This window comes from Arvicanthis niloticus, chromosome 14 (assembly GCF_011762505.2).
Source record: "Arvicanthis niloticus isolate mArvNil1 chromosome 14, mArvNil1.pat.X, whole genome shotgun sequence".
NCBI classification, from domain to species: Eukaryota; Metazoa; Chordata; class Mammalia; order Rodentia; family Muridae; genus Arvicanthis; species Arvicanthis niloticus.
In genome coordinates, this window is record NC_047671.1 from 14,147,490 (window position 1) to 14,173,690 (window position 26,201).

Here is a 26,201-nt window from a genome sequence, read left to right on the forward strand (position 1 = left end):
CCCGCTTCCACCTTCCCTTGTCCCCTCTCATCGTTGAGCAGGAACTGAAGGTACGACGAGATGAGGGAGAGGAGACAAGCCGGACCACAAATCTGCTAGTTCCTCTCGGGCTTCATATGGGAAATGGGTGGAGTAGTCAACAATGCTTTCTCAGAGGTGGCAGAGAGGAAGCTGTCTCAAGGCTGACCAAAAATACTTGCCCCTTTATGTATCCTAAAGACTGGACTAGATAAAAGCGGAGGTCAGGTTCTCTGAGAGCAGTGGTTTTCAACATTCCTGGTGCTGGGACCCTTTAATACGGTTCCTCATGTTGTGGTGACCGCCCCCACCCCCAGCCATAAAATAAGTTTTGCTGCTACTTCATAACTGTAATTTTGCTACTGTAGTGAATCATAATGTAAATATCTATTTTCCTTTGGTCTTTAGCAACCCCTGCGAAAGGGTTGTTCAATCCCTGAAAAGGGGGTCCTGCAATTCACAGGTTGAGAACCTGTCCTAAAGAGCCCCCAACTTACAGAACTGTGGGGGAAAGACTTGAAGAGAGCACCAAGGAATGCCCTGAGCCATCTTTGTGCTTCTACCTAACAGATGTCTCAGGGGTGATAAGGAAGAGCCTTGACTTCCCAGCTGTGCTGACACAATCCCCAGTGTCCCCATAAAGATACAGTATTGTTCCAGGCGTGGTGGCGCATGCCTTTAATCCCTACATTCCAGAGACAAAGGCAAGCGTATCTCTATTAATTTGGGGCCAGCCTGGTCTACAAAGCAAGTTCAGGAGAGCCAGAAGTCTGATAGTGTTACACCTATAAGCATTTCGTCCAGGCACCGCATTAGGTCAGAGAATGGGGAGGGAGGAACAAGACATGGGCTTGCAATCAGAGCTCTATGAGAAAAGGTTGGCTGCACCAGCCCTGTGTGAAATGAGAGACTGCATAGCCCAAGGCCTGCACTTGGTGCCCTAAGGGATATGTCCTGTCTGTAGCAGGCAGGTGGTGGCACCCACCTCGGGCATTCTGCGGGATATAGAGATGGCAGGGCCGCTGACCTCAGCCAGAAGTCCGCACTTTCTGCCCAGATTCTGCTTTCTTCTCTCCTCAGCCTGTCAGGCTCTAGCTGAGCACCATGCCCTGTGCTGGAAGGGAAGCTGTCTTTCTGGCAAATGTAACACCCAGCCCAGGCCTGGGAACCTCACCAAGCACATGCGGGACAAGTGTCCACCCAACGAACTGTTCCTTTAGGAACACCGAACAGACACAGCCCAGTATCAGCAGTGTTCTGAGGAGTATTGGGCTCAACACAGTTTTAGGCGCTGGCACTTCGGGCTGCTTCCTCTGCTTCTGAGATGATATCTTACGTGCCAAACTGTCCTATGGAGAAAACTTGAAGACAAGAAGGAACAGGAGCTTACCACCACATGCCCTTTAGGCTGGTATGCACCAATCCGTGCTGACACACGACTAACGCCCCATCGGACCCATCCCAACACTGCTCTGTGGGATGAAATCGCTAAAGCACAACCCACCAGCAACCCCGAAGACTTAAGACCTCTGCCCTATTGCTAAGGTCACCGACACTTCACCTCAGGTCATGAACTACACCTTCTTCCCCAACACCCCCCACCCTAGGCAACTGTCCCACAATCTGACAAGCTGTGTATGAGTTTGTGTCCTCTCTGAAATTGGTAATGTGTTTCTGATGGTGGCCTGGTCCTGGGAAACATTCACCATCTCTGTCTACTTCTCCCTGGTGTGTGACCTTAGGCAAGAACCGTCCCTGCTCTACATAGGTATGGTGGGATTTGGAGACCCTGTGGGTTAGAAAGCCTTTCCAGATCTTATCTCAGTTAAGGGAAGGTGACAGAAATGGGACCCTGCTTGTTATATGGATAAATCAGCCTGGCACATAGCCTAGGCACTCATAGAAAGATACTACAATAATAAGCCCTTAGTCAAGGTAAGGGGCTTTCTCAGGGAAGCTGAATGACCCAGGAGTAAAGGAATTGAGATACTGGTGGGTCATGAAGTGGAGAAGAACCTGAGGTTGAGAGGAGGGAACACAAAAGTTTCTGGTCCTAAAACCATCTCGTAGTTGGCCATGTAGACCATGCTAGCTGCAGAGAATGTCACCTATAGAACAATCCAGGGTGGTATCCCTGTCCTCAAAGGAAACTTAGGAAATGTCAGTCTTCCCTGATGCATTCTGTCAGTGTCTCCCACCAGGATCCCCGTGGGATAGACCTTGCCACACCCATTTGTCAATGAAGGTCTGAGGCTCAGACAATTTTAACTTGTCCCAAAGACCTTCCCTCCCTCATTGTCCCATACATAATCATAGCCATGGTGCCTCCCTTTGACCCACAGTATGGTGTGTGCATGTGACCAGAACCCAGGCTCTCATCATGTAACAGCAGAAAGATCCAGGACGTCATCAGTGGGATCTAGGCTTCCTGACTGGCATATGATGATCCAGGGTAGAAGATGGGAGACTAGAAGTGCCCAGATCATCCCAGCCTGCAGAAACAAGGGGCAGAGAAGAATCGGGCAACTGAAGGCACAGAGATGAATGGCCAAGCCCAAAGGTGCGCCGCTGAAGCTTCACCAGAGCTTGCTGCAGGGTAGGTAGAGAGTCAGTCTATGGCAGAACTGACTTCAGCACCATCTCTGAGGCCCAGACAGGGCACCTACTCCGCTGGTTACAGCAGCCTTAACTTGTGAGTCTAGTTCTGGTCTTTGACTTCATGTTGGAACTGAATGGTTTAAAAAGATTTGCTAAGAGGTTAGAGACGTGGAATCGTAGATAAGAGCTCTGTGCTGTTCCAGGGGACCCAGGTTCGATTCCCAGCTCCCACAGCAGCGACTCACAACTGTCTGTTAACTTCAGTCTGGTACCTGATGCCCTCTTCTGGCCTCTCTGGGTACTGCTTATGTGTGGTGCATAGACAGACACCCATGCATGCAAAACACCCACACATATAAAAAATAAATAACATTAAATATCATCACGAGCAGGAAGCATTTCGTGTTAGATCTGGCGCGTGATAACTAGTCAATAGAGGTCAATAGAGGATTCAGCTGTGAAGCCAGAGCCAGCCAACCCTTAGGGGACCTAGAGATAGGGGCAAGCTAGCAGGCCCAGGGACTGTGTCCATGCAGGGACTGTTTCCATGCAGGGTGATGAGGAAGCGCCTGTTGCAGAGGGCATGCTGGGAAGACTGCCATTCCAGAAGGCTCTGTCCTAATGCCCTGCTCCACTATTCCTCACAGGTTGGGGCTCTCTGTTTAGGAACATCCCATGGCCACACCTCCCAGGAAGATTCTGGGGAGAGGAGCTGAGAGACACCCATCTGCCCAGCAAGGAGGTGGGTCTGAGATCGCAGGCAAGTGCACCACCCCGTTCAAACAGTACACACTCGATGGGGAAGGTGCCAGCATGGTCCCAGTTGAGGGGAAGAACACACTTCCCCGAAGTTCTGCCAGCCAGCACCATGTTCCAACTTGTTGACCGGGTGATGGCATAATTACAGTTTCAATCACAGATTAATAATAAGTCGTTTTTCCAAACGAGGAGGCAGGTCTGCACTGGAAAGGGCCCCAAAGGGCCGTCGCCTCTGCTATCTGCGGCTGCTGGCCGCCGTTTGATGTTTGGTTTTTGTTTTTTTGCTTTTTTTTTTTTTTTTTTTTTTTGCAGAGCTGAAATCCCCCCCCCCCCCAAGGACGTTTACAGCAACCACCACCACCCAGATAATAACCTCTTTTCCTGCTCCACTGGCCTCAGATGATGATGGAGCTAGCTTCAGAGAAGGCAGCTGCCTGTGTGTACCTGTATGTGCATGTGTGTAAGAGTTACCCGTGTCTAGCAAGATATGGGTGAGCGTGCATATGTGCTAATGTCTGTGCGCTCGATGTGTTCTTGTGTGACATCAGCAGTACCAGGGAACCCCTCACAGAGAGATTACACTAGGTAAGCACAAGTTTCCACCGCCCCCACGGGGACTGTGCCAGACTGGGGAGGTCAGAGGCAGTTTGTGACTCCTCAAAGTGCTCCTGAAAATAGCCTTAGGGTATAGCAAAGACCTGGCTCTAAGGTAGGGCTGAGAACCTGCGGCCCTGTAATGGCTGTGCTCCCAATGGGCTAGCAGGAGGTTGATATTAATAACCATGCAAGAGTATTCTGAATTTTCATATCCTTTTCTGTTCTCCTTTATCTGTCATAGCTTGAGCCTCAAAATCTCTCTGAAGGATGGTAGGGCAGGCCTCATTACTCTCCCTGACCCCACAGGGAAATAGGGACCACAGGGAAGGAGACCTGCTCAAGAGATACAGTTCTGGATGACAGAAGTCACTGTGGTTAGACACGCCCTTCCCCCACCTCCACCCCAGGTGTTCCCAAATGCCACATCTGGTCTTGGGCCCTGCTTCAGCATCACAGACTTCTAACAACCCCACACACTCTCTATGGGGGCCTGGTCCCAAGGTCCTGGGACAGGCAGAGTTTAACAGCCCCAACTCCCCTTAAAGACAAGGGATTCCTGGGCTTTAGGGAGCTGCCATGTGACCGTATTGAGTGCCCAGATCTGCATCCCAGCATCACCGTGGACCAGCCACACCCATTTTGCCTGAACCCAGCTTCTCATAGGACCATAATTTGGTCTGCTCATTTCCCTCCACCAAGCTTGTTCAGTGATTTTTTTTTTTTTAAAAAAAACAACACCGTGAGTGTGGCCCCACCCAGCAAACCCCAGAGGAGGCTAGGAGCCAAGATGGAGGTAAGAAGGAAGGGTTCGTGGGTTTGGCTTCCTGCTAGGTCCTGCCTGACCCTGCCTGCCCCTACTGCCTGCTCTGCCCCAAGGGCTCCTGGTTACCCAGTGTCTGGAGGGGCAGGCCCATCCTCCTTCCCCCAACCCCCCCCCCCCCCCCCCCCCCCCCGGAGCTGAGAGGCCGCCATGCTGCTCACCCAGCTGAGCTGTCTGACTGCCATGCAGTTCAAAGTGATTGGAGGTAACATGTAATTATGTGCAGGTGGAGCATGTCTTGGAGGCGGGGTATGAGTCAGGGCCAGGGCCCTGTCTGAGCAGCCCCTCGGAGCCTCTGTCATGCGGTGGAGCAGGAGGGAGGAGCAGGAACCTTGGCTGGGCCCTGCTTGAAGGAACCCCACCAAGAGCCCCTTCCTGTGGAGGCCTGAGAAGGTCAGTTAGTATCTAAGCTGACATTGTCTTTTTTTTTTTTTTTTTTTTTTTTTTTTTTTTTTTTTTTTTTTTTGGTTTTTCGAGACAGGGTTTCTCGAGACAGGGTTTCTCTGTGTAGCTCTGGCTGTCCTGGAACTCACTCTGTAGACCAGGCTGGCCTCGAACTCAGAAATCCGCCTGCCTCTGCCTCCCAAGTGCTGGGATTAAAGGGGTGCACCACCACGGCCTGGCGACACTAAGTCTTTATAAACTGATCTAGAGCCATTCTCCACACCACCCCGTACCTCTTTAGGGCTCCTCCCTGACGGGGATCCCTAGCCAATGTAATTCTCCCTCTTCTATCTAGCCAGGGTTGGGAGTTTTTAAGCCACCATTCAGCCTGTCTCTGATGTCCTCCAGTGCACAGCAAGCCCTTGTGAGTGTTTTGCAAATGAAGAAATGTGTGAGTTGGGCACACAGATGCCAGGCTGGTGAGCCCTTTCTTCAGATCCCTTGAGATATAATTTAAACTGAAGGGCTTCCTGCTGAGTGAAGACAGAGCTTTTGTCAGCCAGAGCTGGGGCTGGGCCTCCTCCTTCCCATGTCTTGAGGCATTCTAATGTACCCCAGTACACTCACTGGGGGTTCAAAAGCACGCTTGCTCAGGTTAGCAGATCTGATGATGGGGAAGAGTAGGTTAGGACAATGAACGAATCTTATTTTCTGTCTCTCCTTTTGTCGTGATGGGGATCAAATCTAGAACATGCTAGATATGAGCTCTACCGTTGAACCCACTCCTCTGACGGCATTTAACTTATTTTGTTTTTAATTAATGTGTACATAATGGGAGTGATATACATGACCATGGCCCTTGGAAACTAGAGATATCAGATTCCCCCTAGATCTGAATGCTGGGAACCCAGCTCAGATCCTCTGAAAGAGCACTCTATGCTCTTAATAACTAAGCCATTGATAACATTTTTTCAGAATAGATGTTCTTAGTCCGACAGTGGTGGCACACACCTTTAGTCCCAGGACTCAGGAAGCAGAGACAGGCAGATTTCTTAGTTCAAGGCCAACCTGATCTACAGAGAGAGTTCCTGGACAGCCAGGGCTACACAGAAAAACAAACCTTGTCTCAAAAAATAAACAACAAACAAACACAGGCTGTGGGTTAAATTCACGCCTTTAATCCCAGCACTCAAGAGGAAGAGGCAGGGGCATCTCTGAGTCTGAGGCCAGTCTGGTCTACAGAACAAGTTCCAGGACTATACAGAGAAACTCTGTCTTAAAAATAAATAAATAAATAAATAAATAAACAAGCCAAACAACCAAACCAGAAAAATAAATTAATAATAATAAAAAAAAAGATGGGGTCTGTCCTCTTTCCCACAGATCCAACACTCTAGTCCTCAAGAATGTGAAGCCCGTTGTCCTGTCTTTGCTTCTGACCCTCTGGTAATAGTAGCTAAGTTGTTCCCTCTGAGCAGGTGCCATTCTAGGCAAACTGAATACATCGACTCATCCAAGCCGATGCTTGCCAATCAGGAACCACTTATTGGGAACATCTGGAGACGTTTTGGGTCGTCACAACTGGAGGTAGAGAGTTGTCACTAGGGTTTAATGAGTGGAAGCGAGGGTGCTGATGAGCCGTCAAAAACAGAACAGCCTTCACTGGAAAAGGTCATCCAACTACAGACTCCCAGCTGCCTCTAAGTACTGGCCATCAGCCCATCCTTCACTGGGAAAGTCAAGGCCCAAAGGAATCGAATCATTCTTCTGACATCACACAGTTGATTGGCAGACAGGTTTTTACCCCATCAGTCTTGGCTCTGCCCACCAAATTATTCTCCATCACTTTTTGAGATAGTCTCATTTCAGCCCTGTAGCCAGACTCCTTGAGAGCAGCTGTTCTGTCCACCCATGGCACTAAAGACTCCTCCAAGACACTAAGGAGTGTGTCCTACCAGGCAGGATTAGCCGCAGTCACTGTTTTGATACCTAGGGGTACACTGACCTCCCTTCTCAGAACTTGTCTGCAGCCCTAAGCAGAATGTCTATGCATCATAATACAGGGACCTGTATGGAGGACCAAAAGGAGCCACAGTTCCTCCAGCATCCCCATCCCTCCTGCATCCCAGAAGGCTCACACTGAGTGCATCCTGGCCTAGGCCGTCCCTCTGAGACTTGGCCTGTGACATGGGGACAGTAGGTTCAGAGAATCCGATACTGGAGAATGTGGACAACAGCTTTAGGGTCTCCAGGTTGCTCCCAGGTGCCACAGGATCTGAGCTGAAGAAGAACCTACCGTTGAGATGAGGAACTGGACTTCCAGGCATGGGGGGAGGGTGCAGTGTCCAAAGAAGCTCTGGAGAAGGGAGAGAGACACACAGACTGGCACTGATTGTCTGGAGCCCTGGGCCCCGGATTGGCCAGACCATCAGCCACTGTCCTGCTTGCAAAACAGTTTGTTAGGGTGAGAGGCCCAGGCCAAAGCAGTAACAGGAAAGCGATAGTTGGTACAGTGAGAAAGTGAGCCAAACTTAGGGCCCATAGACAATACGCACATGTGGTGCACATGGAGTCTCATGTTCCCCACCTTCAAATGGACAGGGTCTTACACAGTGCCGGTCCCAAAAGGTCCTGCTGCCCCACTTGTCTTCTAGAGGATCATGGTAGAGGAGTGAGGGGACACTGGGATGGAGCCTCCAGGTGGTGAAGGAAGTCCTGCAAGGTCCTCCCTGCAGGACTCTTTAGCAGGGAGGACAGAGCCCACCTTCTCCCTTGGCCCTTCAGCTAGCCCTCAGGCCTCCTGGGAGCAGCTTCCTCCCCCTCCCTGGAGTGGCAGAGCTTGCTTTGGCTGTGGCCTCTGGCACAACCAGAATGGGCAGGTGTATTTCCCATGTAAATAGTCAGCTCCTTCAGCCAACTCTGCAGTCCTCGTTCTAGCTCTGAAGGGCTGGTTCTTCTGACTCTGCAGGACACCCTCCTCTGTCGTGTTTCAAGGAAGGGGAAGAGTCAAGAAAAGCCAAAGGCCAAGTCCACTTGCCTCCTTTCCATACATGATCTCTCTAAACCTCAAAGCTTGCCCACTGCTCTCTGCCCTCGCAACACTGAACACTGTACGCACTTGTTCAAAACTTAATGGGCAAACCCAAAAGTAGAAAATACTTAAAAAAAAAAAAAAACAATGATGACAGCATCAGAAAGAACAAACTACTTCAAAATTTCACAAGAGAAGTTATGCTCTGAAAACTAGAAAACATTTGGTGAAGGAAAAACTAAAGAATTGGAAAACCATCTGAATGGTCACTCAGGAGTCAGAGACGAGCAGATCTCTGTGAGCTTGAAGCCAGCCTGGTGGTCTGCCTAGTGAGTTCATCCAAAGGTTGACACCCCAAACTGACCTACCAATTCAGTGGGTTTACTGTCAAAATACCAGCTGATTTATGTATGGAGAAGGCAGCAAGACGATTAGAAAACTCTTGGAAGAAGCATAAGGACTGGAGAAATGACTCAGCAGCTGAGAGCACTCAGTACTCTTGCAGAAAACCTGGCTTCGAGTCCCAACACCCGCATGGTGGCTCACAGTTGTTTGTGTAACTCCAGCACCAGGGGATACAAAGTGGCTAGGGCCACCATAGGCAGTTGGTGCACTTACATAAGTGTAGACCAAACACATACGTGAACTAAAAATAAACAAATAAATTAAAAAAAAAAACAACAACAATGCTCATAGCAAAAGAACAAGAGAAACAACACAACCAGAAATAGACAAGGAAGACTGAACAGATGGCTCAGAGCGGAAATATTTGTCATCCTTGCAAAACACCAGGGTTCAGTTCCCAGCACCACACAGTGACTCACAACACTGCAGCTTCAGTTCAGGGGATCCAAAGCCCTTTTCTGGACTCCATAGACAATACGCACATGTGGTACACATACATGCATGCATGTAAAATACTCATACACATAAAATCAAATAATTTAAATTTTTCTCTTGAAAGAGAGAAAGAGAGAGAGAAAGGGAAAGAAGGAAAGAAAGAAGAAAACAAAGAAAGAAAGAGTCAGGCAACTGTGCTTCATGCCTTTAATCCCAACACTCGGGAGGAGAGGCACAGGTGGTATATCTCTATGAGTTCGAGGCCAGCCTGGTCTGCATAGTGAGTTCTAGGACAGCCAAAGCCACACACACAAAAAAAAACCCTGTCAGAGAGAGAGAGAGAGAGAGAGAGAGAGAGAGAGAGAGAGAGAGAGAGAGAGAGAGAGAACCACACCAAGAATCACCCACTAACATGGCTTTACTGCAACCATGACGAATAAGCCAGACAAGGAAGCCCATGCCTGTAATGCTAGCACTCTGGAGGCCAAGGAGGAGTGTGAGGCCAGCCTGAGCTTCCCAGGGAGCTTACTAGCGCGATGAGTTCCAGGCCAGTGTGATGGGAAGCCTGGGTGGGGGCTGGCATGGGGGTGGGGGGAGAGATTGAGAGAGGAAGATGGCCAATAGCTAATGCACACAAGATTGTTTGAGGGGTGACAAAGTCAGAGCGGCGACGGCTGCTCATGAAACACCATTGAGTATACTCAAGGCCTTTGCACTGTGTGCTTCAAGTGGGCAGTGTATGCCACGTGAATGCCATCTCAATAAAGCCCATGAGAAAATCACACTGCTTCACTACGGAATAGAAATCTGTGTCAATATTAAAGCTCTGGCTTGCTCATTATAAGAAGGTAGTAGACAGTCCTATGAGTAGACATCACTATGCCCTCGCTTTATAGACGCAGACACTCAAGCGCAAAGATTTAATTACCTGCTTGGAGTTACACAGCAGAGTCCAGTGTTTTCCCTGGCAGCTTGATGTCTTCCTTTGGAGCACTTATATTTTTTATAATTTTTGTTCCCCAAGATGAAGAACTCCCTTGGGGGCAAGTGCCAGTCTCCTCCCTACGATTTCTTTTAAACAAACGCTCAGCTTTCTATAAGCCAGGTTGTGTATAAGAGTCAGGTAAGACTTGGCTTACAGGTACGTGTAGTTTTGATGGACAGATGGCTAGGTGGGGAAGCACATGAGTGTGGGAGGGGTATGGATAAACAGATGAATGGCTAGAGGTGAGGTTAGGTAGATGAGAGTGAGCTAGTGTCTAGATAGTACCAGGTGAGCGGTGAGTGGGATGGATAGATCGATGGCTGGGTGGGTGGTGGATGCATACTCAGATGGGTGTGTATGGGTAGATGGGTTGGTCCATGAGTAGGTAGGTGTGTTGATGGGTGGATAGGTGGGTGGATGGGTGCACAGATAGGTATGTGAATGAGTGTGGGGGAACAGGTAGACAGATGTATGGATACGGTGATATCTGGGGTGGGTGGTAGATGGGAGAGTAGATATTTACATGTGTGGCTAGGTGTCTGGGTATGTGGGTGTGTGGGTATGCAGGTGTGTGGGCTACAGGTATGTGGGCATACAGGTGTGTGGAGATGCAGGTGTATGGGGCTGCAGGTGTGTGGGTATGCAGATGTGTGAGTATGCAGGTGTGTGGGCATACAGGTGTGTGGGCATGCAGGTGTGTGGGCATACAAGTGTGTGGGCATGCAGATGTGTGGGCTACAGGTGTGTGGGCATGCAGGTGTGTGGGCATACAGGTGTATGGGGATGCAGGTGTGTGGGTATGCAGATGTCTGGGCTTATAGGTGTGTGGGCATACAGGTATGTGAGCATACAGGAGTGTGGGGATGCAGGTGTGTGGGCTACAGGTGTGTGGACATACCAGTGTGTTGGGATGCATGCTTGTGGGAATGCAGGTGTGTAAGTATGCAGGTGTGTGGGGTCGAGGATGTAAGTGTGTGGGGCTGCAGCTGTGTGTGCATACAGGTATGTGGGCATACAGGTGTGTGGGGATGCAGGTGTATGGGCATGCAGCTGTGTGGGCATACAAGTATGTGGGCATACAGGTGTGCGGGAATGCAGCTGTGTGGGCATACAGGTGTGTGGAGGTGCAGGTGTGTGGGGATGCAGCTGTGTGGGCATACAGGTGTGTGGGGATGCAGGTGTGTGGGGATGCAGCTGTGTGGGCATACAGGTGTGTGGGGATGCAGGTGTGTGGGCATACAGGTATGTGGGCATACAGGTGTGTGGGGTTGCAGGTGTGTGGGGATGCAGGTGTGTGGGGATGCAGCTGTGTGGGCATACAGGTATGTGAGGATGCAGGTGTGTGGGGATGCAGTTGTGTGGGCATACAGGTGTGTGGGGATGCAGCTGTGTGGGCATACAGGTATGTGAGGATGCAGGTGTGTGGGCATACAGGTGTGTGAGGATGCAGGTGTGTGGGCATACAGGTGTGTGGGGATGCAGCTGTGTGGGGATGCAACTGTGTGGGTATACAGGTGTGTGGAGATGCAGCTGTGTGGGCATACAGGTGTGTGGGGATGCAGCTGTGTGGGCATACAGGTGTGTGGGGATGCAGCTTGTGGGCATACAGGTGTGTGGGGATGCAGCTGTGTGGGCATACAGGTGTGTGGGGATGCAGGTATGTGGGCATACAGGTATGTGAGGATGCAGGTGTGTGGGGATGCAGCTGTGTGGGCATACAGGTGTGTGGGGATGCAAGTGTGTGGGGATGCAGGTGTGTCAGTGGTATGTGGGGAGGTGTGTGAATATGGAGGTGTATGGGGGATGGATAGAGTATATGGATTTGTGGGTGGCGCTCGATTTGTGGATAGATGACTATGTATCTAAGTGTATAGATAGATGGGTAGGTGGATGGATGGGTAGGTAGGTGTGTGGACGAATATGTGGGTATGTAGACGGATAGGCGTGTGTGCAGCAGTAGGTGTGTATTTGGGCAGCTCTGTGGGTGCTGTGGACAGATAGGTAGGTGGATGTATGTGTAGATGGGTCAAGAGTGGGGTTAAAGACAGACTTGGAATGGGCATGTGCAAAGCCACTGTGTTCCCTTCATCCCACTCTCTTCCATGTCCTGTTTTCAAATCCATCATCTCAGCTCCTGTGATGGTGCCCACTACGTGGCTCTTCCTCTGTGCAACCACCAGAGCTTCCATCCTTCCAGAAGTCCCACAAATCAGCTATTGCATAGTAGCAACAAGCATCCCTTGCTAAAGCCAGTCATTCGGAAAGATGCTCTTGAACCAGATCCAGAGCTGGGGAAGAGCAGACCTCTCTCTGCCTCAGCATTAGCGCCAGTCGGCGGTGGCAGCCACAGAGTGAAGCTACTGCTATGGCGGCTTAAGGAGAAATCACAGCCTTCCCTTGGCAGAGAGAGAGGGCTGCTGAAGCATCACTAGGAACACGAGTGCAAAGTCCCAACAGGGCCGGTTCCCGGGACACCATCAGGCCCAACTGGAGAAGGCTGGGCCAGAGCTTGAGCTGGGCCAGGCTGGGTTGAGCCGCAGGAGGACCAAGCGAGCTGAATGTAATACGGGCACCTCCCTCTCCTCCCAAGCCCAGGCCAACCAGCCCCCAGGCAGGCTGGAGGCTTGTTTTCCTTGGCTTGGGGCCAGGGCCGCCCCGCCAATGAGTAATGCGTGAGGACCGCTGGCTCCAGTTCAAGGGAAACGGACTGGAGACGGGGCCTCCTTGGCCTTCACGGGGCTCAGTTGAGGGGGGCTTTCCAGAAGGTGACTGCCAGCTGCCTCAGGGCCCTGCCTTCTGCTCGCCTTCCTCATCCCCTGGTCCTGGGTCTTTCTCACTCCCCCTTTTTTAGCCTGTTCCTCAAAGACCAAGGAAAGATTAACTGAGTTTTCAGAGGATGAGACAGAGAGAAATAAAAACCGGGCATGGTCCAGGCCCCAAGGAGAAACATGGTACAGGGACCTCAATCCTCACCTCAGACCCCCTGATACAGTCAGCCACTCCCTCCGCCCACCAACCATGCTTTCTTCACATGTTACTTGTGAAGATCGAGAGACAGGCTGTCAGGGAGACAAAGCTATCAGAAGGTGTTGGGGGTGGCGTGGGGCGGGGCCCTGGGGCTACTCCAATAGGAAGCTTGAGTACAGGAAAAGACCTATCAGCTTCCTGCACACATTGAAGTATCTTGGGGAAGGACACTGAGCCTTGGGGACCAGGACTTACTCAAGCTCATAAGGGGAATAAGGAAAGGAAGAAATCGGGCTTCCTGGTCCGGCTGCTCTCAGCAGTGTTTGGAAGCAGCAGAGTCCTCATGAATGGGGCTTTTGCCTAGGATGGCTTTAGTCCAGGCTGGGTCCTCCTGAAATAGTCCCAGAGGCAGAAATAACTGTACCAATCTGTCGGTGCAGAGTGGCCTGTGTAGGAGGATGTCATGGTTACAACACCATGGTGAGGCACAGACAATCCCACCCACCCCACCCCACCCCCACCCTCCTGTCCCAAGGGGAATACCTTTTTAACCAACCTTGTGCAGTACCCCAGTCCACCCCTAACTCTCGCCCTGGTCAGTCTTCCTGGTTGTAAAATGACATTATTATGGCTGAGTTAAGCACAGAAGGAAAAGTCACAAGGGACCCTAGGGAGTCACAGAAGCGAGTTACAAAGTTTCTCCACAGCAAGGATGACTGTCAAGTCATACCTCATGCTGACCTCTAAAGAACTATACTGACCTGTCACAGAACCCCAGGCAGCTCTTCTCTACCCACGGACATCAGCAGTGGGCACTAAGCTGATTCTGCTGTCATTCTGTGGTCCCTGCTGTCCCCCTTGAAGCAGTGTGTGGCTATTGCCCACAGCTGGAATGACTCTGCAGGATTGTGTTTCTGTTGCCAGATCTTGACTCTAAAATGTCAGGGGCATCTGATGGGCCACTTGCTGGCCCCTGGGAAGCTGGGAAAGCAGGAATCTGATCTCTGCCCTTTCCAAAAAACCCAGCAAGGGAAAGTTTCCCAGGCAGAGCCCAGGCGACTGTGATCAGATTAACAAAAATGCATGTCCTGTTGACTGCATCCTGGCCCGCCTCGAAACACTCGCTGCTTCTATTTTGTCACCCAGACTAGAGTGAACAAATACATGACGCATGCCATGTGTCCTTGCATTAAGCATGGAATCTACCCCAGGGCGTGGGTTAGGCAGTGGTCCTTAACAGGGTTCCTCTCCATAAGCAGTAGGAAGGCAAAGGGCTGAGGTGAGGTGACAAGAGGCTGGGCTAGCTAGGGCAGCACCTGGTCAGCCTCTGCTACCTAATTCCTCTCTCTGCTCTTCCATGGCAGATGAGAGTGTTGGTTAAAACAAAGTCATTTGTGCAAGCCAATGAAAGAAGAGATGGATTTCATGAACCAGTGGAACATTGGGGAAGGGGGGCTAGGTGTTCAGTGTGTAGCTATGGACATGTAAGGCAGGGACAAAGTCACTCAGTTTACTGACAGAGAATAGCTCAGTGGTAGAGCGGGCACTTTAAAAAAAACCTCACACTCTGGGGCTAGAGAGAGAGCTAAGCCATTAAGAACACCGGTTGTTCTTCCAAAGAACGCAGACTCTATTCCCAGCAGCCGTTTGGTGGCTCACAAGCATCTAGTACTCCAGTTCCGGGGAGTCTGACCTCCTCTTCGGACCTCCGTGAGCACTGCATGCATGTAGTACATGGATATACACGAAGGAAAACCATCCAGCCACATACAGTCAATGGCAAGAATTTAAATCACACTCTAGTGTCACGTTATAACAAATATTCCCTCAACAAGTTTGTGAGCACCAAGCTTGTGGAGGGAATGTAAGAAGGACTGGAGAAAGGAATGAGGTGAACTCCTAAGTGGTGGCTGGGACCGGAGGTAAGATTTTGTCTGTTTCGAGGTTAAACTATTTCTCCTTTTCTTTTGGGAACTTGCCTTTGTGTTCTGGGGATTGGATCCAGAGCCCTGTATGAGCTCTCTCACTACATCCCCTGCCTCTATCTGATTTTTAAATAGTGAATTAAAATCAAATAAATGATAAACAAATGACCATTTTGAGCATCTTCCAAATAATGAATGAAACAGACTGTAAGTTTGGTTGCACACCCAGTTATTCATCGACTGAGACACTGCAGGGGCCACCACATCTTCTTTGTGTACCAGGATCCCACAGTCCTCAAAAGAGCAAATGGCAATCAGAATTCAGTGTATCTATGTGTGTGTGTCTATGAGTGTGTCTGTGTGTGAGTGTGTCTATGTGAGTGTGTGTCTGTGTGTGAGTGTGTCTCTCTGTGTGTGTCTGTGTGTGAATGTGTCTGTGTGTTTGTGATTGTGTCTGTGTGTTTATGAGTATGAGTGTGTCTATGTGAGTGTGTGTGTGTGTGTCTATTGTAAGGGTGAAGGCTTCCTGTGTGCATGTGGTGCTCCTACAGGTACATGACTACCAGCTGGAATGCCTTGTGTTTAAAGGGGCAAGGAAGTGATACAAAGAAACAGATTTTAACACACGTAAGCACTCGCCACTTTTTAGCTGCTAGCAGCTGTCATTGACAATGTGTCTTTCCTTGTATGTAACACTTGGGACTTGGAAGCTGCCGTCTACAGAGCTGTGCACCCACAGGGATGTCTGTCAGTGCCCTCCAAAGTCATGTGAACAGTCAGCACCGCTGTGTCTCTTCTTCTTCCTTGTCTTCTTCCTTCCCCACCCAGATGCACACTGTCCGCCTCGATAGCAAGGCTCCTTACCCTACCCTAGAAAGTCTGGGTCAGTGCCCTCTCACTCCCCTCAGAGGCTGGTCCCCAGGGCCCACAGAGTATCAAACCAAAAGTGTCAGTGTTGTTCTGTCCCTGTGCCACCTTGTAAATGAAGGGTGCAGCTGGCAAGGTTGGGGAAGAGAAGAGAAGCCTCGAGCTTAGGAAAATGGGATTGACTTTTTTTTTGGAGGAGATTGAATAACTCCACTGTCTTCAATTTTTTCCCCCATTTTCGTGTGTGTGTGTGTGTGTGTGTGTGTGTGTGTGTGTGTGTGTTTGTTTGCATGTTTACATGTGTGGAGGCACATGAATGTGGGTGTATGTGGAGGCCTGAAGTGGATGTCAGAATCATTGTCTAATCACGTTTCCACCTTATTCATTGAGACAGGGTCTCTCAATCAAACTCAGAGTGGTTAGTCCTGAATAGCCAGTTTGCTCAGGCGATCCCCAGGTCCTACCTTCTGAGGGCTAGAGTTATAAGCAGGCAGCCATATCCAGCCGACATTTCTGTGGCTCCAAGGATCCAAGCTCTGGTCCTTATGCTTGCACATTGCAAAGGTTTTAATCCCTAAGCGGGCTCCCTAGCCCTCTCTGCTGCTGTTGTGTAAAGAACAGACTAACTGAATTATTACATGTGTGTAGAAATGTACACAAATCATTTTTACAAACTGCACCATATGTGACCAACCCCGAAGCTCCCCCACTTGCCCCCTTCCTGCCGCCTAACAGCAGAAATTAGTTTCACCTGGTTTTGAACTTCACATAAATGAGACCATCCCATGGGAGGGGGTTGTTTTTGTTTTTTGTTTCTTGTTTTCTCCTTTACTGCTCAGGATGTAACTCAGGAAACCTAGGGCATTGAGCACACTAGGCAAGCCTTCCACGGCGGACTGGCATCCCCAGCCTGGTGTGTGGTATCTTTAACAGGGCATCAAGATTGTCAGAATCACCCTGGTTATTATCATTGAGTTTCCCTCCTTCTCCAAGTCTGATGCCTTCTCCACATCACCCATTGGGTAAGCACTGTGGTCACGGGTTCCTCATTCCTGTTACTTCTTGGTGAGCATCATATGTAATACAACTGTTGTACTTTTGATGGGCATTTTAAGTCACTCTGAGGTTAGGACTCCTTGGAACGGCGTTGCTATGAAGATACTTCTACATGCCTTTTGAAAAATATGGAAATACATTTCAGATGCCAGTGTTATTTTAGCTTTGGCAGAGCCTGCCTGCCAAATGTTTTCCAAAAGCGGTTAAGCTAGGTCTGTGCCCACCGCCATTACGAGAGAGTGCCCGGTTCACAGTGTCACTCCTAGTCAATACTAAGTGGCACTATCTTTTAAGTGAGCACTGGCATCTTATATCTCAGCTCCAGCACTAGACAGCTAGGAAAATGAATGACCTACAAAAAAAATGACCAGGATGTGTCATTAGGGGACAATCAACTCCACTTTGCAGGCCAAAACAACTCCACTTGTAAAAATCTTGTCTTTACAGATTCATGAGCATGGGTGGAATTCAGAAAGGCAGGACTCCAAGGTCTCCAGTCCAGCCCCCTCTGGAGAGCAGTGACAGAGAGATGGCTTAAGTTGGGAGCCTCTGGGTCACTTTGACTTTTTGTTTTCATTTTATGCCTTTTGGGTATTGTTATTGAAGACAGAGTCTTGTTCTATAGTCCTGGCTGTCTTGGACTCTAGCTTCTCCTGAATACAGGCGATCAGAGACATACGAGAACACACCTGGCTTGTTCTTCACTATTTTCAATGAAAAGAAAAAGCCTAAGCAAACTAAAATCCTCCATTTCCCTCACATGCCCTCCCATCACCTAAGGCCAGTAGCCCGCCCAGTCCTTGTTATATCCCAGCATTCATCCCTGCTCTGGAATTACCCTGGGCAGGGCCTCTGGGACAAGTCTCCTGGGCACTGTAATTTCCCTGGCTGCAGTGTGTCATTAGACTTGGTGCTGATGCCGTGACGCCTGTGTGAAGCAAAGATTACAGCCCCTGCTGGGACGAGACAGGACAGTCTAGCCGTGGAGCAGCCCTTGCTACAGCACTCTTTCCCTCCTGTGGCTCCTCCCCTCCTGTGGCTCCTCCCCTCCTGTGGCTCCTCCCCTCCTGTGGTCACTGGCAGCCTCCTATTGGGGCTGAAGACCCACAACAAGGCTTGGGATGCTGTAGATGTCCACTCTCTTTCTGTGGGTCACTCATGAGCCTCCACATCCTCATCCGTAAAATGGGCCGTGGCAGCATTCCCTTCAAGACTACATAACACGACTTGCAGAATCTCTCTCACACACGGTGCTCACTAAACACAAGCTGGGTTTGTTTTGTTTTTTATTACTGCTGTCTGTGGGTCCATGATGTGGAGGACAGAGGATAGTTTTCTAGAACTGATTCTCTTGTTCTATCTTTGCATGGGTTCTAGGATCAAATTCGGAGCATCAGGTTTGCTTGGTATCCTAGGTAGGATTGCTACGGTGAAACACCATGACCAAAGCAACTTGGGGAGCAAAGTACTTGTTCGCCTTACACGTCCATATCATGGTTTATTATTGAAGGAAGTCAGGCTGGAACCTGAAGGCAGAAGCTGATGCAGAGGCCATGGAGAGGTGCTGCTCACTGGCTTGTCTTCATGGCGTCCTCAGCCTGCTTTCTTAGAGAACCCAGGACCACCAGCCCACGGATGGCCCCCTCCCCCATCATCCGCTAATTAAGAAAATGTCCTATAGGTCTGCCTCCAGCTTGATCTTATGGGGGCGTTATTTTAATTGAGGCTCCCTCCTCTCAAATAACTAAAGCTGACGTCAAGGTAGCATAAAACTATTCAGCACAATTGATACCCCGTCGACCCGACGCACCAACACATCAATGTAAAGCCACAGCTTTTCCTTTCTTGTTCACCCCCCCAAGATCACACATTAATGTAAACATCGCAGCATAAAACATTTTGCAGACTTACTGTAAAAGTCCCATGGTCTTACAAATTCAAACACTTCACGTGGCAAGCATTCGACCCGCTGAGCCAGCCATCTTGCCAGCCCCTAGGCTCTTCTTATTGTGACTGTTCCGCTGTTTGTGGTTGTTATTACCACCCCAAAAGGGAGAACTTCTCATTCACTCTTCGGGGAAAAAAAAAAATATAACAACCTCTTTGTTTTTATGAGATATCTGAAAGTAAGTAGATGCACACTGATCTTGGGAAATTTGGTAGAAATATACATGAATATACATGAACTCCCCATCCCCCCACCACCAGAAAATCAGTCACTGAACATAGATTCATCCAAGCAGTACCTGCAGTGTCTACTATGTTGCTGGGTATCATTCTGGATCCCAGGGAGCTAAGCTGTACAGTCATAGAGCCACAGGAGTGCAACAGCGACCAAACCAACACAAGCGAGAGACAACCGAACACATTTGATGTTGATACTGTGAAGAAAAATCTAGCAGGGTAAAACAGGAGAGGGGCTGGGACACCTGGTGACGAGAGTTCAATCACTGTGCTCAGTAGGGCCAGTGCTCTGCTCATACTGGAAACCAAAGTGTCCACAGAAGAAGAGAAACTGGCAGATCTGAGGCCACCATTTACTGTAACTCTCAGAAACGAGGAAGCGTCCTCTGTGTGTCTGGTATCCCTTCCGCCAAAGTGTCTGTGAAAATGTCAGCCCCAGGTTTATCTTCAGTTTCTGGTGTTCATGAAAGAATGTCGAAGCTGGAGTCTGTGCTCAGCTCTCAAATACCCAGAATGGCTGGTATGGCCTCACTGGAAAGAGGCTCCTGGCTGAGTCTTTGTGGGTCTGACAGCCACTATATAGATCCCAAAGTGGGCCCAGCCTGTCCCCACAGAGGCAGAGGCCGTTTGCACTCCCCTAGCCTTCCCCACTCCTCCCCATCACTAAATCATCCCTGAATTAATCAAAGAGCATGCACTGGTCCGAACTCTCCAGAAGCCTCCTCCAGCGGCCACTTTGTGTTCAGTAGATTAATTGCAGCTGGGGGAGGGGAAGGAATCCATTTTTAGAAAATCATTACTTTCAGAAAGAGAGGGGGGCACTTCTGGCTGAGGGAAAAGTGCTGAGTTGGCAGCTCGAGCCTGCTGCTCCAGCGCCAGGAGCCAGGACTGTACTGTGCCTGCTGTTCCCTGAACAGCCTGCGTCCACACTGCCTGAAGGCAGGCCACCCTGGATTTCAGGCCATGGCTTCTTTCGGCCTTGCTTCCTGCCTGACTTATGCACAACAGTCTGATGGCATCCTAAACAGAAGGGCTCACTCCAATGTTGACCATCCCCCCACAATCCACTTCCTATATTCTCTCAGACCCCTTGCTGTGCATACCACCCTGAGGACACTGTCAGCCCTGACTAGACAATGTCTAGACGTGTCTAGAGAATGATGAAGGCTGGGGATCCCTAATCTCCACTCCCTCAAACTGATCATTTAATTGATTTTAGTGAATGAAATCATTGCATCTGTAGGTCAAAATTAGCAATCCCACATGGCTCAGCCAGCTCTTTGGATGTATTTTCTCAATAATCTCTATTCTGGCCCCACAGGGCAGGTAGAATGCCTATTTATGTTTCATAAATGGAGGGCCAAAAGTGTTGGGTGACTCACCCAAGTGAGCGCTCCAACACAACTGTGCCCGATTCCCAAGCCCATAACTGAGCCATCTATTCTTTGCCATCCTAGGCATCCTACTTGCTGTCAACACACCTGGAATGGCAGTGGGCTTGAGGCCACTTTTTTTTTTTTTTTGAGAAGTCACAGAACAACAAAGAGATTCCTGTCACCCTGGGCTGTGTGAACTGGGTGTGCATGAGCCTCAGCCACAAGATTTGTAGGGTAGTGTGTCTGGGGCAAGTCATTTACCTTCTGAAGAATAGACTCAGGAATATCCGCCAGCATCCTCTGCGGTATAGTATGATCTTGGGAAGAGTCCTTGGTGTAAACAAACATTGCCAATACTGGGAACTGGGCTTAGAGGAAACATGGCTTCTGTCCTCTCAAACCAGAATTTACTTAAGAAAAGAGAGGCACCTGCCATGCTCACCTTAATCCTGCCCTACCCAGAAATTAGCTAAGTGATAAAAATCAGACCTAAACCTTCCTGCGGAGAAACCTCAAGAAATTGCCTGACCAGCAACGGGGGTGATGGCGTATACCCACAAGGGAGGTCAATCATGGAGACCATATGGGCAATCCTCAAGAGAAACATCGGGACACTAGGAAGGTCAGAACCCAACCAAGTGTTATTTTCAGGCTGTATTAAAGCTAACACAACTCTACCCTCCCCCCACAACCAGCCCCCTCCCTCTTCAGAGTCAGCCGGTACCGTCTAGGGAGACTGGAATAGACTTCTCTGGTACGGCCCTAGGCACAGACGGTGAATGGTGTCTTCTGCAGCCAAGTATCAGCTTCCACCTAAAGCCAGACTTCTAAGTGTTCTGACAGCCACCCCACCAGAACTCACACTCCATACCCAAATCCAGAGGCTCTGCTTCCACAGCAGGGCCAAAGAAGTGAATTATGGGACACACAAGATTATAGCTCAGCGGTCCTACTTGCCAGTTGACTTCCTTGGCCTCCCAATGTCTCCATTCTTGCACAGGGTCTTGAGAAAGATTTCCCTACATAGTTAACATCACATGGGGAACTCGGTGAAGCCTTCAGTATGAAAGGGCTGGAGAGATGGCCCATCAGTTTAGAGTGCTTGTTGTTCTTGAGGTTCTGGGTTGGATTCTCAGCTCCCACCCCCGTGGCAGCTGTCTGGAACTCCAGTTCCAGGGGCTCTGACATCCTCTTCTGACTTTCTTGGGTACCAGGCACACAGGTAGTATGTGTATAATGAACATAAATCTAAAATGTGGATGAAAAGTCTCAGCTCAGCTTATGCAGGCAGAGTACATAAGAGGGACTTCACATAGAGCCCCAGGATAAGCTGCACCACAGGACTGGTGAACTTGTCAGTCATGAACATCCCAGTAGAAAAACAAAGAACAAAGCCAGGACTCCGTCATCACTGGAGGGATAAGCCTCAACCTTCTGAGCACTCTGGGACACTTAACCTCCATTTCCCGGGGCTACCCCCCACACACACACACAATGAATTGGGACTGTGTGGAAGGAGCAAGACTCAATGGACCCTGTTTCTTGAGGATGTTTCTGCTCTTCTGTCCCTGATCCAATATTCTTCTCCGTCTCCCAGGGACACTTTTCTAACCCAATCAGCCAAAGGGCTGCCTAGTCACTTCCCAATATACAATTAGAAAACCTGGGTCACACCTAACAAAAGGGTATCTGGGTGTGGGTGTGTGTGGGGGGGTCCACTCCAGATCTAGGAACTAACCCAAAGCCTTTATTTCCTGGCCCATTGACCTTTGTCTCCACTGATAAGCCTCCCAGCCTCCCTCCAAGCAAAGAAAAAAGCATCTGAACAACAACGGATACAGTATACATTTTAAAAATTGTTTAATGGAACATAAACTCCTTTAGAAAAACATTCAGCTAGGTGATAACACCCATAGAAAAAAACACCAATCTTGTGTTTATCTTTTTTTTAATTTGGCATGTTATTTGCATTTATATTAAAGCAAAGTGCATCTTTTCTTTATTCTTCTTGTTTATACACATTGCACAATACATAAATAATGATGCTTATAAAACGTCTTTATATTTACAAGTAATAATATATTTATATATAACATAAAATACATTTTTCTTTAATAAATCTCAGCTTTTTTTTTAAGGAGTCCTTTCTTCTTTCAAAGCACTACAATGCTAAATTTCCAATGAGAATGCTTCTCTTGTTCATTTAAACCTTTGTAGTTAGAAAAATAGCTTATGTTAAAGTCTAAACATGCTCATTGAGCTAAGAACAGTGTCAAAGTATCATACGAGTGTATGAGCTGAGAGGACTGGCAGCCAGCCTGGGATGGTACCTTTGTTACGTCAGGGCTACACCCTTCTCAGCGGGAAGGGGGGTGCACTGAGCAGGTCCCTCCCTGATGCCCCTCGCTGGTCTACAGAGCTCAGCACGCAGGCTGGGGATGTGGGGTACTGAGCTGACTTTCCACATCTGGGAGAAACCTGATGAAAAAACCACGGCTGGGACCGGTGGAAGGGCCTGAGAGGGTACTGGGGTAGCAATACTGTGACTGGGGCTGTCCCGGCAGCCCTTGGGAAGCCCATCTCAAGAGAGAGATCCAGGAGCAGATGGCCAAAAAAGACAGACTCGACAATGGCAGCGGGTGACAGGAGGCAGTAAGACAGGGATGAAAACAATTGGTTCTGGTTCAGCCTTCTAGCAGGCTGGCTTCTCAGAAGCCTGTGGATAGGCCCGTGTCCTGTGGGGAAGGGGGTGGGGTGAGGCAGCTTCGGCAGGCTGGAGCAGAGTTTGGCAGCTGCTAGGACACCTGCTGCCTGTCTGCCCAGGTACTGCCTCTGCCCCACCGAGCATGTCCAAAAGGCTCGAGAGACACACAGCTTGGAACTGCAAGCCTCTCAGCTGGGGACATCCATAAAGAACACAAAAAGCACGTCATTCCCCCATCTGTCGTTCATGTACACCCCTACACACTGACAACTGAAATGCTGATCCAAGGCAGTGCTGACTCTCGTTTCCCATTTTCGTATTATTGGGGTATCCTGCCAACCACACCCACCACCTCAAAACAAAACAAAACAAAACAAAAAAATCCCAAATCTGCATCGTAAGCTAATTTCTCAAAGAACAAGACAAACGGGACACAAGTTAAGAATGACAAGAAAGGGAAAAAAAAACCAGAACAAAACAAAACCAACAATGAACGGCAACAACAAAACCGACCAAAGAGTTTGCATGAAAAGCAATCACTCGGGAAAGGTTAGCAGCAAGTAGTTTGAACAGTGGCCTGCTCGGCTCACGCTCCGTCCTGTCCTCTTCTCCCCACACGACTACCGGCTGTTGAAGATGACCTCCAGCCAGCACGGGCAGCTGCTGATGAACTGACGGGTGTAGCACTGGCCCCAGCCCTTCACGAAGCTAATCTGCACGGTGAAGCCTGTCCATGGCTGCTGCATGAACTCGTGGTCATTGGGCCGCTGCAGGCTATAGGCCTTCTCATAGTCAAAAGCCTTGATGGAGAAACCAGGGAACACCTTGTGCACCAACAGCGTCCTGGAGTCCGGGTTGTCCAGTGTGGCGGACTTGATGAAGATGGGATAACTGCTGCGGTTGTAAACCCACACGCCATCAGCTTCCCTCGTCAGCTGGATGCCACAGCCAATCTTGCTCCGCACCTTCTGTACCAGCTGACTCTTGTTGTCCGAATTGAGCTGTCCGAGGCAAAAGCCATTCCCCTGAGGTAGATCATAGAAGATATCCAGGGAGGGCTCTTGGACACAGTAGAGCCTCCCCACTCGAGTCTTCTCCTCCCAGTATGCCACCACGCACCAGTGTGACCGATCCCCAGGCTCCAGAAGAAGTTGGGAATCTACAAGACAAAATGGCGGACACCGTTGGTGGTGACAAGAGACCAGGTCCTTTTCTCCTTCTAGAATCAAAAGGCATACATACACAAGACACATTTGGATTCGTGCTCCTGAGTCCCTATAAGCAGTATAAAAAACAAAAGAGGGAGGGAGGGTAAACCTGGGCTAGCTGTAAGGTCAACAGTGCTAACAGAGGGAAGACATCTTAATCCACCTTTAAATACAGGGCTTACTGCTGTCATCCTCCCCATCCTCTCATCTGAGTCCACAGCATCAACACCCGCGCCTACTTGACCCCTAGAAGCAGGCTTTGGGACCAAAACCTGCTCTTGCTGTTTCGAGCTGGAAATGGCCTTAGAAATGGCCTAGAATTAGAGTTGTTTCCCATGGATGGAACCTAGAGGGACAGCTTCTCTACTCTCCAAAGACCTGGAGGATAGATGCTGGCCTACTGGGTGGTGATCCAGTCAGATCGAGAAGGCAGGTGGCCTACCCTCTGCAGCCTCTGTACTAGCCTGTCATCGGATGCTCACATCGGTGCCTTGCTCATAAGGGAACGTCAGCCAACAAGAATAAAGATGAGGGTGACCCTGCGGGTGTTTTTTTAAAAAGCCATCTTCTTGACAGAAGCCAACTCTCTCTCTGTATGACAGCAGCAGCCTGTACCAAAAAGGTTATTAGTTCAAGGCCAATTGCCAAACTATAACATGCAAGTGGACATCAGCCTAGACCATGGCCAGCCAGCCCAGACAGAAGATGCCATGCTAAAATAAACGTGACCGTCCTTGATGTACTCCTTCTGACAGTCTATCTCCCTGACATGGCCCCTTCTCCTCTAGTTTGAACCTGCACAGCCCAGACTGTTCTTTGTGGCATTTCACTGACCTGTCTGAGACCTCCCCCCAAGCCCTCTGCCACCCCACCCCCAAACAGCCTGGAAGCCTGGGGTGACACTGGTAAGTAGGCTCTCCTAAACAAGAGTTCTGTGAACTTTAAAGGGGGGCGAGGGGGCTATGTCGAAGAAAGTCCCTCCCTCCTGCACAGGCAACCTACTACCTCCCTTAACTCTAGCCAAGAGAGAACAGGGCTCAGACCGAGGACTATAAATCTCCCAGCCCCGCCGGGCTGCAGGAACGCTGTGGTTTGTGGTGGCAGGGTGGAGAGCGGAAGTCTTGTATTTGCTAACAAAAATGGGGGAAGGCAAGAGGGGAAGGAGTGAGGCAGGGCGGGAGGGGGTGTGGGTAGCACCGAGGCAGAATCGGAAGCATCTCTCCCACTGATAAGTTTGGTGGGCCCTGAAGATTGAGCTGTATGGCAGATGTGTGTCCTCGAGGCCTTTGTTGTTGCTGGGCTCAGAGCATGAGGAGGGCTGTCCCCATGCAGGCGCAGGACCAAGAAAACTCAGCCTTGTTGGTAACCCAGGGCAGCCTGGTACATCAATCCAGTCCAACTTTTATAGGCATGTTAGGACCTGGGAAGCAGTCAGCTCATTGCTTGGCTTTTTTTTTTTTTTTTTTTTTTTCCAAAGCAGCAGTCAGTGTGAGTCCCACATGTGAGTCTGTACATTTGTACAACCAGCAGAGGTAGTCACATACACCCAAATCCTGAGTGGCCATCCCTTACTACGGACACCCCTTCTAAATGGCCTCTCCAATCCATGCCCAGTTACACACCAAGAGGATGGCAAGACAGGGTGGTGGATTCCTCTCCTGAATCCCCACCCCACTGAAAACCAACATCACAAACCTGCACTGTCCACTGCCCCCACTGCCATGCACCTATAGCCCAAGTATAGGAGACTGCATGTGTGTCTGAGTGTGTTTACACGATGGAGTGTCTGTGCCCGCACACAGTAGAAAGGATGAAAAACAAGCGAGGGACGAGGGCTCCGAGCAGAAGGTGACTCATCGGGCATTAACTTGTTTCTGCAAAG

General features: G+C 49.6%; 1 protein-coding gene across 2 annotated transcripts in view; it reads right to left on the minus strand.

Moving 5' to 3' along the window:
• Nucleotides 1–22,250: 22,250 nt before the first annotated feature.
• The window catches only part of Smad7 (SMAD family member 7), a 28,263-nt gene continuing 24,312 nt past the window's right edge, over nucleotides 22,251–26,201 (minus strand). For both annotated transcript variants that reach the window (XM_034518153.3, XM_034518152.3), the window contains exon 4: nucleotides 22,251–24,270. In XM_034518153.3, coding sequence (XP_034374044.1) covers nucleotides 23,732–24,270 — 539 coding nt within the window. In that variant the 3' untranslated portion in view covers nucleotides 22,251–23,731. The remainder of the gene's footprint in view (nucleotides 24,271–26,201) is intronic.